This window comes from Thunnus maccoyii, chromosome 13 (genome assembly GCF_910596095.1).
Source record: "Thunnus maccoyii chromosome 13, fThuMac1.1, whole genome shotgun sequence".
Taxonomy (NCBI): domain Eukaryota; kingdom Metazoa; phylum Chordata; class Actinopteri; order Scombriformes; family Scombridae; genus Thunnus; species Thunnus maccoyii.
This window is the reverse complement of record NC_056545.1, coordinates 1878168-1890339: the sequence shown is the minus strand read 5'-3', so window position 1 is coordinate 1890339 and position 12172 is coordinate 1878168. Positions and strand designations below refer to the sequence as shown.

Here is a 12172-nt window from a genome sequence, read left to right as displayed (position 1 = left end):
TCTTAGTTAACTTCTTAAAATTTCACACTTGCCTTAAATACTATTTCAACGAAAATGTACACTTTTCATTATTTAAATATACCAGAAAGGTTTGTAACTGAATTTTTTACAATAAAAAAAGATTCAAGATTCAAAATCAGGAAACGAAGACAACAACAAACATAAAATACTGTTGGGACGGGCAGTAGTGTGTTTAGTTATTACCAATAATTCATAATTATCATAGATAATTATGAATTATGAAATCAAGATATTGTTAACCTTAATCAATAATTCGGGCACCAACTGTTGGATCTGTGAAGAACACATTGATTATTTGCAATAATTATCAATTATCAAAGATAATTAACTAATTATAACAATTAATAGAATTATTAATATGAATTAACAAATGCGGGGCGCCACCCAGAAACCGGTGTATGGCGGTGTCTTGGTTAGACAAAAGCAAGATGGCGCTGCATGGTGGTCGGCGTCTTGCACTCACCCAATTCTGTGAAAAACACACGTGTCTAATGGCGGATAAGGAAAGACAAAGCGAGGCTTTGTCCGACGTTATCTGACCATCAGATGTGCAAAAAGATGTTGGTGCGTGCGCGTGTGTGTTAGTTGCAAGAGAGGAAAGAAGGAAAGAAAGCGATCGTGAGAGGAAGAGAAGCGGTTCCTTTGTCCACAGACAGCGTGCGTACGGACAGCAGTCTGTAACGCACGTTTTCTGGTTTCTGATCGACAAAGCAACTTACTTTCTCACTCACGATGGCACAAACACAGCAGTAGTCCCGAGCAGGACAAACACAAAACAGTCTAGCGTGGTGAACACAACTACACAGGCAGCAAACTTAAAATACTCCTCAGAGTAAAGCAGAGAAAAATGGACTCGGCGGTCCGTCAACAACCCAACAAACAATAGCAAAAGCTAAGAGCTAAATGCTAAACAACAGCAACTGATGCTGATAAGAACACACAACTAACACTGCCTCTACCCAGAGCGAGCAGGGTGTGTGTGTAGTCCGTCTTTCTGTCCGGCTGTTCTCGGCTCGGATGCAGACGGTGGCCGTTCTCGCACGGTTGGTGAAAAGTATGGCAGCTGGCTCTCAGCGGCATGGCGGAGAGAACAGCAGAGTCGACTCGGTGAAGAAGAGTGGGGCGGAGAAGTTCCACGTCTTCCTGAAGAAACTTTGTTTCTTCCTTCTCGAGGGAATTTGAGGACGCTGGTTGCAGCAGCAGTCTCGCTCAGATCCAGGAATGTGTTCAGATGAACACGGGCGAAGTCTCGTCTCGTCCGGCAAGGGGAGTCTTCAATGAGGGGAAAACACGTGCGTGGGGTACCCCCTTAGTCAAGCTGACTCACAGAGGAACACAAGTTACCCCTAGCTCAGTGACATGGGAAAGGCATGTGCTTCAGGGCACGTTCAGTTTTTAAAGGGGTGGTGATGTCATGGCTGCGTCATCAGGACGCTCCGCTGTGCAGGAGCGTCTCTGCCAATGAGACTGTATGTTGACTGTTCCCTGCTGAGGTGTGAAAATCGCAAAGCATCTTTGGAAATGGAGTTTGCAATGGACTCCCATTGTCTGTATGCAGCATTTTGGTGTTATTCCTTTGTCTCGGAGGAAACACAGGAAAAAGCAACTCGTGGTCAGGCCTCACAGGTCACATGTAGGCCTTCTCTGTGTGACCTCATGGTTTGAGGCCCAACAATACATTAAAAAAAAACATGTATAAAAGTCAAACAATTACAATGCAAGGAATTTATGTCAATCAATCAGTTATCAATTTTTATCAAGTTTTATCACAACAAAAGTCATCTCAGGGCACTTTTCACATAGAGCAGGTCAAGACCATACTCTTTAATTTACAGAGACCCAACAATTCCCCCATGAGCAGCACTTGGCGACAGCGGTAAGGAAAAACTCCCCTTTAATGGGAAGAAACTTCAAGCAGAACCCGGCTCTAGGTGGGCGGTCATCTGCTTTGACCAGTTGGGTTGAGAGAGAGAAAGAAAGAGGGAGGCCAGGGTAATGCCATCCAGAATAGCTATATCATTAGATAATGTGTTTCTAAGGTGTTTAGGGCCAAACACAATAACTTCAGTTTTATCTGAGGTTAGTAGTAGAAAATTGCAGGTCATCCAGGTCTTTATGTCCTTAAGGCATGCTTGGAGTTTGTGTAACTGATTGGTTTCATTAGGCTTCATTGATAAATATAATTGGGTATCATCTGCATAACAATGAAAATTTATGGAGTGTTTCCTAATAATATTACCTAAAGGAAGCATATACAAGGTAAATAGATTTGGTCCAAGTACTTAAACCTTGTGGAACTCTGTGTCTAACTTTTGCCTTCACGGAGGATTCATCATTAACATGTACAAACTGAAATCGGTCTGATAAATAGGACTTAAACCAGCTTAATGTGAAGGTATTTAGATGACCTTTTCCTTACTTCACATCTCTTCAGCTGCAGTGATTCTTATGATTGTACTTCCTTGTATTTCTACTTTTGCATAGAGAGAGTTTTTTTCAATTAGCCTATTTTTAAAATCACCGTCCAGTCTGACACCAAACGCCTTTGCCAGATGTTTAGAAGACACAACAAGCGTTTCCACCTGGTCGTTGAAGCTTGCTTCCAGTTGAGTCTCCATCATATTGGCTTTTATGATTCCTATAATCTCAATTGTCACATTCTGGATGGGCGCACTTTGAATCTGCAAACACAGATAAACATTTACAGTCAAGAGTCAGGACATGTTGAGAAATACACTGAGAATCACTCAGTAGTTTACAGCTAAGCAGGGAGGAGGGCATCAAGTTTAATTTCTTACAGCATACTAATAGCACAAACCACAGCATTTATAGCCTAAGATAGTTTGTACCACCCGTCCCTAGAAGGGCTTTTCAATTAGGGCTGGGCAACACATCAATATTATATCAATATTGTGATATAAGTTAAGATATTGTCTTAGATTTTAGATATCGTAATATCGTGATACGGCATAAGTGTTGTATTTTCGTGGTTTTAATGGATGCATTACAGTAAAGTGAACTGACCAGACTGTTCCAGCTGTTTTATTATTTGCCTTTACCCACCTAGTCATTATATCCACATTACTGATGATTATTTATAAAAAATCTCATTGTGTAAATATTTTGTGAAAGCACCAACAGTCATCCCTACAATATTGTCGCAATATTGAGGTATTTTGTCAAAAAATATTGTGATATTAGATTTTATCCATATTGCCCAGCCCTACCTTCAATTACACACAACTCACAAAACACAGAACCAAACAAGAAAATACATACAAAAAATGACCAAACACAAAGATTGATGCAATAAAATGACCATAAAACTCAACCCAGATCACTCATGACTACAGCAGACTGATTAATTTATGGTGGATTAAAAGTTTTATAGTTAGAAGGAAATGGCATCAACACACCATTTCTATTAGATCGCCATCTATTTGTGTTTGTGAAGAACATCTGTTCTGGTTCAATAGGCTGAAGGAATAAAGAATTCACACATTAAAATGTCATTTCTGGTCAGTTTATTAGACTTAATTTCCTCACCATGCACTGTTCAAACATCATGGTTTTAATGTCTCTCCTGGTGTGGGGGCGATATTAGCTGTATATTCAGGTTATATTCATTGGGTTGCACACAAACCTTTAGTTTGTTTTGTCATCTCCAGTAGAGTAAAAGTTTTGATGTAAATTATGAAAGTAAAAACTTCAGCTTTCATAAGACGGCTCAAAATGTTTGCTGGAGGGCCAGATTTGGCCCACGGGCCGCTGTTTGCCTACCACTGGCATGGTCATTGATCCAGAAAACCTGAGAGTAAAGCACTTTGGCATTTATAGATGAGTTTAATATTAGCAAATTTATTGAAATGATTACAACTTTAAGTTTGCTTTTGCAAACTTGCTCAACAATTTATGTTTCTCAAATTTTAGGTGGAACTCTAACCGAGGGTCGAGATATTTTACTTCTGAATTTAGCGTATTATGTTCTGACAAGGAAAAAAAGCAACAGTTTGTTTAATGTTGAGAGTTAAACATGAGTTTTCAAACCACACGGACTGTAAGTGCTGCAACAGCTGGTTAAAAACTGATTAAATAGCTCCACCGTATACATACAGTATATAACTATATTGTACACAAACCTGCTCTACAACATGTTTCTGGTAGATCCAAGCAGCAACCTCCGGGGCTGTAAAACGAAGCCAATGTGGAAGTGCCAAAAACTGCAGTGCCTTGAACGGCCACTTGAGGCTCCAAAAGCGAGTCAATCCCCATAGACCCCCATGTTAAAATGTCCAACTTTACAGCAGAAATAAACATGTTTACAGCCTGGTACAAACAACGGTTTTGGTCTCTGTAGCTAATTTCGTCTTTCATGACAACTGTACGGGGGGTGAATTTTTTTATAACTCACCCGTTTAAATTTTATTAAACAGTAAAGTTATGCATAATGAAGGACATGGCTGCTTTGAGTGACAGGTCCGCCAGCCGCTAGGTGGCTTGTTTCGGCCATTCAGCCCGCCTCTTTACTCATTTTTGATTGGCTGGGAGTTACATAGCGTCACATACTGCCAAGATGGCGACGGCCGGAGCGGCTCACTTTGAGCTTCAAAACCGCTCTTCAGAAACCAACGGCTGACGTCACGGTAACTACGTCCATATTTTTATACAGTCTATGGGTAGATCACTTACATGTAAACAGAGTTCTATCAAAGACTACTAGTGATCTTTTGTCACTGATTATGACATCCAGAAGCTCCTCATTCAACCAACAAACTGAACAACAAACAACTCTTTAACAACTCTTTTGATATTTTACTTTTGAATTTAGCATACTAAGTTCTGACAGGGAAAAAAAGCGACAGTTTGTTTAATGTTGAGAGTTAAACATGAGTTTTCACACCACACGGACTGTAAGTGCTGTAACAGCTGGTTAAAAACTGATTAAATAGTTCCACCATATACATACAGTATCTAACTGTATTGTACACAAACCTGCTCTACAACGTGTTTCTGGTAGATCACTTACATGTAAACAGAGTTCTATCAAAGACTACCAGCGATGTTTTGTCACTGATTATGATATCAAGAAGCTCCTCATTCAACCAACAAACAACTCTTTTGTGTTTTGAGAGAAAAACTAAAATATCCCAAACTGACATCAGTAGAACAGTGTGCAGCATGTTGGCAGCAGCTACCTTGAAAATTCTGGTGAAATCGGTTGAGTTCAGCGAGACGGTTTTATAGTAGTGATTGGTCTTCACGTTGGTCACTCTGACAAAGTCTCCATCTGATGTTCCTCTGAGTTGTGCAGTGTCTTTGCCCCACAAGGTGATCCTGATGGAATCTTTGCCATCATTAAGTTGGAATTCCTGCTTGTCTTTCTTCCTCCGTTGGTTCTTCACTTTGATGGGTTCAACATGACCAATCTGAAAAAAACAACAATGGAAACAATTCAATTGGAGTTCCTTTACTTTCAACAAATTCGACAAAAGATTGTGCAATCTTAAGTTACACTGGGTTTGTCAGTCTAATGTGTAGATCAGCTGTCATGTATTGGATGATTTTCACATTCTATGTAACATAATCTGAGGTGTGATTCCACCTCTACTTCCTGTAGAACTGATTATATTTATGTTGTCAGAGGTCAGTGGGTTGCCTTTGCTACCAAAATGCTAGCTCAGTTAAGAATACTAAACCTGAAAAACTGATGAGAGATATTTCTGGACACATATCCAAGTGCTGATGTGTCTTGCAGCACATATTGAGAGTAAGCGCTTGGAGGTAAACAGGATGCAAAAAGGAAACAAGACAGGATTTAGTTTGTTCATGAGGGTGAGGGCAGCTGAAGGCAGCCATTCTGGCTTGTGGCACTAAGTTTAAGTGCTACAAACCAGAATGGTGGAGATGAACGGTATGTTGGTATATGACGTGCATGTTCCACTGTCATAAACCACTTCTCACTAGCATATACCGATTCTTACCGACATATGCCACTGATTATTATATCAATACTGTGTGAGATTCATAAACAGATTATCACTCCCCATTCAGGTAAATTTTCTCAGCTTATGGTGATTCTTTACTGCTGATTATGGTATGTCCCTGCTGTGTGCCACATGACAACAGTATTCCACTGTTGTCCCACTGGCAGATAGGCCAACTCTTGGAACTTTTCACCATTAGTATTGCTGGATGTCTTATGGAAACTCACCTCTGTTACAGTTCCTTCAACACTCACTGCTGTCTTGTCAGCATACTCTTTGGCCTTTGCTATGCTGCAAACTGGCTTCTGGTGATAAATGAGCATCCCAGCTTCCATCTCCAGCTCCTCAGGGATGTCAATGGGACCTGTCTCTGCCACTTTGCTCCGTTTGGTAACTTTCATGAGATCCTCTTCCATGATTACATTTCTGAACGAGTAGCAGCTCCCCTCCTGGATATCTTGATGGCGATCTTTTCTGTACACCATCACTTTAATGCAGGATGTCTCATCACTGACTCCCAGATAAAAGAAAAACTTTTTCTCCTCCTGTTGGGTTTCATATGTGCGCAGAGCAGATTTCTGTACAACCTTCCCAGTTATGACTTTGTTACTCAGGTCACCGCTGGTCAGTACATCTTTGATGGTTTTTCTCTGGACACAAAAGGAGACAAAGAAATCTCCCTCAGACAACATAAATGCAAAGATGAATGTCTGAATAAATCAGTACAAAGTCTCAAACAAATGCACTCACCCATGTTGGAATCTTTCTCTCCTAGAAAATAAACATATGCTTACGTCAGTATTGTGGCGAAACACAAATCAATATGAAAAAAGGCTTTGATGCAACACTGACAAAAATTGGCAACATTTTTTTGCCGGAGCCCTCTGTGTTAGCAACCCATCTATGACAACGGACTGATCTCATTGAAATGAATGAAGGGGCTGCATTTTGACACTTAGGGCTGCTTTCTGTCTGAACACAGCCTAGAAACTCAGCGATACTCTTGCTGTGAGCATAACTCACTAGTTTACTACATTTACAACAAGGACATCAACATAAATATATATAAAATAATTCCAGCATGTGAGACTGTATGCAATATGTAGTATTCATCATTAACCTTAATTTCATCTCTTACCTTGTCAGGTTGGCTGCTCTTCAATCGATCTTTAAAAGAAGAAACAAACAGGGTCAGGGTTAGGGTAACCCCACAGTCAGTCAGTTTGACACTGATGCCTTCCTCTGTGCAGCAGAGCTCTTGTTTGTTTTGGTCTCATTTCATTAACCAGCAGACTTTATATGACAAACTATATGACATCATTCTGTCTGTTTATCCCCATTTGTTTACTGTATTTCATTTAAATGTGACAATACATTTGAAAGATGTTGAGTATGAGTTTGCATTTGGGTCATTATGGTAATTTTGCCAAAGATGTCATTTTATTCTAATGTACAGCTTTTGACTGATATATTGTAAAACTCTTCATCACTATTTATCTGTTATGTTGTGTGTGTGTTAACCCACCAGCTGCAACCTTTTGCTCCTCATCAGAAGAATCTGAATAGCTCACAAGATTGTTCCTCTTAAACCCTGAAAATGAAATTTGAAAAGTTAAACACACCCTTAACTTGCACAGATCCACATCAACAGCTGGGAAGTACTGACAAAAATGTGATATAAATGTCAATAAATTCATGTTGTTAATAATATGGGCCTTATTGTCCCTACTGGTTTTCTGTCATTGACCAGTTTGACTGAAAAGGGTACTTAAAGGGTACTTTTCTGTCTTGTTTTTCCTCTCATATTTATTTGTAATGTATCTAAATTTATTGTGCTGTTTCTCTATTTTCTGTGACCTACTGAACTTTTGGAGTTCCAGATAATGTATTCATCTACTTTTGGTGGGTCTGCTGCTGTTAATGATCTGTCAAGACACAATTAAAACCATGGCAACACATGATGACAGGATGGACGCTACAATCATCATCATGTGATGCAGGGCCGTAATATAATGCAGGCCAAAAGTGTCAAACAGCTGCAGTTTAACAGTTTGTGTTGAGGTCACCAGCAGCAGCAGACTCAGGCTGATCTGTGTTGTCTGGTGTGTTTGTGTTTGGTTGTTAACCTACTAGATTTACGCTCTCGCTCCTCGTCCGCTGATTTTGAATCACTGTCATGTTTCCTCTTCTTCCCTGAAAATGACATTTTAATAAGTTTAACACACAGATTGGTCAGCTTCATGTCAAAATCAACAGAAACTGTTTTCTTGCTTGAAAAATTGAGTTGAAATGATGTTTCTCTGGGCCGCATGTAGGTGAACATGTACGGGGATCGCTCTGAGACGTTCCTGTGTTGGTTTCTTTTATACTTGTACGCAACATGTTTGTTTTTGGATATGCCTACTGACAGGAACTGAATCAACCAATCAGCTTGATCGACATGCAGGGCCGCAAACACAATTGATGAGATTCGGGAGATGTACACGTCAGCTCATCTGATATTTTACCCAAAACAAACTTCTCCACGTAGGTTCACAGAAACATTTACACCTAGGGGCCTACCTTTGGTTTCAGCCAACGTTGTCATCGTCACCCTCTGGTTTTTGGTTGTTTCCTCCTTCATTTCCTTCATGGACTCTATTGGACCAATCAAACAAACATATTCTCTCATTTAGCATTTTTGAGTACAGGCCAGGCCTATTCCAGTGGCGCCTTTTGTCTGTAGAGAGATATGCTGTTGATGTAGGACTGCAGCTAATGATTAAAGCATATTGAATCTTTTTGTCTATAAAACATCAGAACATGGTGAAAAATTACTGTTACAATTTCCCAGGATCAAATTTGATGTCTTCAGATGTCTTGTTATATCTGAACTGTCCAAAACCCAAATATATTCAGTTTACTGTCATGTATGACAGAGAAAAGCATTAAATCATCACATTTGAGAAGCTGAAAACAGCATTTTTTTGGTATTTTTGCTTAAAAAATTACATTTTTCATCAAAAATATGAATTTTGATATAATTAGTAATTGTAGGTCATATTGTGTCTTGCGGTTTTCCACCATACTTTCTTTAGATGGTTTGATAGTGATACAGGTATTAAATGTCATTTTATGTGATATTAAAAAGGTCTTAAAGTCTTAAACATAACTTGGTGAACCTGCAGAAACCCTGGTCTGTGCTGCTGCCTCCTGTTTCACAGACAATGCACCGACCATAAAAGCCTCTGTGCACGCTCATAGCAGGCGTCTGCGGAGGCCTCATATAAACAACTAGTAACTGTGTGAACTCACTTCTGTTCTCTTCTTCACGTTTGTTCCTCAGTTTGTCCACAAAGGGGCGCAGCTTGTCCTGGACTGCAGAGTCCTTCCTTGGTATCAGATCCATTGCTTCATTGATTGCAGAGATGGACTCATCTACTCCTAAGTGCTGGATGATTAATTGAGGCATCTCCTCTTTGGATGTGCCAGTCTTTACACTTTTAGGGATTTTGTCCAAACAGCAACAACCCAACATCTTCTTGTATCCTGACTCATCCAGCTCCTCCACTATGGAGGTCAAGGCCATTTTCCATTGTCTCTCAGAAATATTTATTGACATCTCTGACAAACAGAGAGACGAGAAAAATGAGAAAAATAAACCAGACTGGGCTGATGAAAACCCCCCACCCAAAAATACATATTGCAACATTGCAAAACATTGTTATAATGTAGGTAAAGTTTTTCAGGACTTGTGGAGTGTCAAAAATCCCTTATCACAACCATTTGATATGTAATTGTATTGCGTATTTTCTGTTTTTTGCCTGTGAAGCACTTTGCAAACTTGTTTTTGAAAAGTGCTATATAAATATTATTATTATTGTTGTTGTTATCATTATTATTATTGTTATTATTATTATTGTTGTCCCATGTTGCTTTTCTGCAAACTGCTGCAGGAAAGTTCCCCTCATGAAAACTAATGTGTATACAGTATTTTGTTTAGTATTGGCAGCTCTATGCTGCCCTCCACTAGACAACACTGAAACACAAAACATCTCAACATTTACTTTCTGTGTTGTGATTTGATCTTAATGTGGAAATATTAAGTAGATATTTTAGTCGTATTAAAGTCCCAGTTCACTGATAGAGCTGTAGAACCATTTAACATCAAAATAAGGTCCTTCCTGGGAATGTGTAGCATTGTTTCATCGATTTCAGAGATGGAATCATCATTTATACATTAACTACCTATTATTTAATTGAAATAATAAATAAGCAGCTCTAGATAAAAGTGAAAAGAAAAGGTTGCAACACATTAACATACAATATGAAAGTAGAATAAAATATAAACTTTTCAGTAAGATTAATAAAATTGACCGAAGTGCCAAAAAAGTTAAATACCAGACTACTTAAACATGAGATTGAAAAGGTGAGTCAGTGTAAACACCCTCAAATTACAGTTGTGAGTCAACTAGGATGGTGAAACACTGGTGGTCAGACAGATGTAGGGGGGGGTGACAGTTCTGAGTAGAAATCAGATAAGAGTATTGCCTGCTTTGTGCGTGGGAGGGGTGGAGACCTGTTTGAGGTCAAATGAGGACAGAAGTGACAGGTAGTCAGCTGCTTGAGTTTTGTCAGTGTGGATATTCATGTCTCCCATGACAATCAGTGGTGTGTCGTCATAAGGAAAGACTGAGAATAACATGTCTAGTTTGAGAGTTGACACCCTGGAGGGCAAACAGCTTAACCGGAGCAGTAACTCTGATTGTGTGGTATTCAAAGGAGGAGTTGTTGCTTAGTGAAAAGCTTAGTGAATTTCCAGTGTTCAGAAATGAAGTCCCCTGTACCGCCTCCACGCCTAACAGGACGGGGTGTGTGTGGGAAAGTGGAGTCGACAGAGAGTGCAGCCTGTGTGGTAGTGTTTTCTGGACAGATCCAGGTTTCAGTCAGAGCTGTTACCTGAATGTGTGACAGAGTAGCAAGTGCTTGGATAAATTGTGTTTTGTTTACAGCTGATTGGCAATTCCATAGGCCAAGAGTGAAGGAGGAGTGAGTAGGGGAGGCTTTTCTGAGTGAATAAAGGTTCTCAGGGTTGCACTGTCTATGACAGATGCATTTTTTTCAAAAGCTTTGGATGACAGGGATGTCTTTGTAGCACATGGTGAGTGAGGCAGACTACATGAGTTGATAGTAGAAAAGGAATAAGTTGTCGGTGTCCTTGCTCAGTGGACTCGCACAGGTAGACTCACAGATCTTTAAACTATTCAGTCTTAACATAATAAGGGCTGACGGTTCTGCTGACACTACAGCACAGCTTGTGTGTTTAACCAGCAAGTGCATTGCTCCAACAAAGCCTGACAACAGCTGAAATCCAAATCAAACTCAAAAACAAAGTCTCAAAAACACTTACTAACCAACCGCTATCTCTAGATAGCTCTATATTCTAGATCAGGGCTTGTCCTCAACATAATGATAAACACACAGCTGAGTCATCTGTGGGACAAACAGTCCTCTCCAGATAACACTACACAACAATGAATCATGGTTACCTTTCAGTTTCTGTACAGGACACATTAATCCAGTAAAACAGATCACAGCTATAATCATTTCAGTCGTGTTAAAACAGGAACACAAACAGTCAGAACATGAAGCTAATCTGTCAGGCTTTGGTCCAACCTGGATAGTTTAGTGTTTGTTTGTAATTAATGTGATTAAAGATCTCACCTAACAGTAGATTCATTTTTCAAAAAGAATAAATAATGTGTTGTTTGAAATGTTAATACTCACTTTGTCCTTTTCTTCAACCACAGCTGAACTTCTTTTCTCCGATCTATTGGCTGTAAACACTTAGAGTTGCTCTCTGTGGCAGGAAGAAGTCTGAATCTGAATGTTTTTGCGCAGTAGAGTGGCAGATACCAGCTTAAGTAATGTTTTACAACCTGCTTGCCACCCTATTTATCTACATTAAATGCTAAAATATTTATATAAAGACAGATATTTCACCCTCAATGTTTTACTTTTCTAATTTTGACTGTTAATCCTCATAATATACAGTTTCAAACACACAGCTCCCCTTTTCCAGTAAACAATGGTTTGGCCCAGTCATACCTGAACCGACCAGGTACTTTCACTTTCATGTCAAACACAATAATAACTGCAGTTTGTTGTTCTGTGCTGTCAGATTAAAG

General features: G+C 39.5%; 1 protein-coding gene and 1 long non-coding RNA gene across 2 annotated transcripts; both read right to left on the bottom strand.

Moving 5' to 3' along the window:
* Positions 1–2209: 2209 nt before the first annotated feature.
* LOC121910104 lies at positions 2210–8145 on the bottom strand. The gene is made up of 7 exons (XM_042431135.1): positions 8136–8145; positions 7531–7596; positions 7144–7172; positions 6756–6776; positions 6233–6655; positions 5217–5447; positions 2210–2702 (listed from the first exon to the last, which is right to left on the bottom strand). Exons 5-7 carry the CDS (start codon positions 6488–6490, stop codon positions 2442–2444), a joined length of 750 nt encoding a protein of 249 aa, XP_042287069.1. The 5' UTR covers positions 6491–6655; positions 6756–6776; positions 7144–7172; positions 7531–7596; positions 8136–8145; the 3' UTR covers positions 2210–2441.
* A 427-nt stretch (positions 8146–8572) lies between these two features.
* LOC121910106 lies at positions 8573–11844 on the bottom strand. Its single transcript, XR_006099589.1, has 3 exons — positions 11772–11844; positions 9300–9608; positions 8573–8642 (listed from the first exon to the last, which is right to left on the bottom strand). It is a non-coding gene; the product is annotated as an uncharacterized LOC121910106 (long non-coding RNA).
* Positions 11845–12172: the final 328 nt, after the last annotated feature.

Bases quoted from the DNA above. Each gene is read 5' to 3' on its own strand.
- LOC121910104 (XM_042431135.1), bottom strand. From the start codon at position 6,490: ATGGTGTACAGAAAAGATCGCCATCAAGATATCCAGGAGGGGAGCTGC. The intron at 5,448-6,232 runs GTGAGTTTCCAT...TGTTTTTTTCAG, and splicing joins TTGAAGGAACTGTAACAGAG to ATTGGTCATGTTGAACCCAT. The intron at 2,703-5,216 runs GTAGCTGCTGCC...CTGTGTTTGCAG, and splicing joins ATTTCACCAGAATTTTCAAG to ATTCAAAGTGCGCCCATCCA.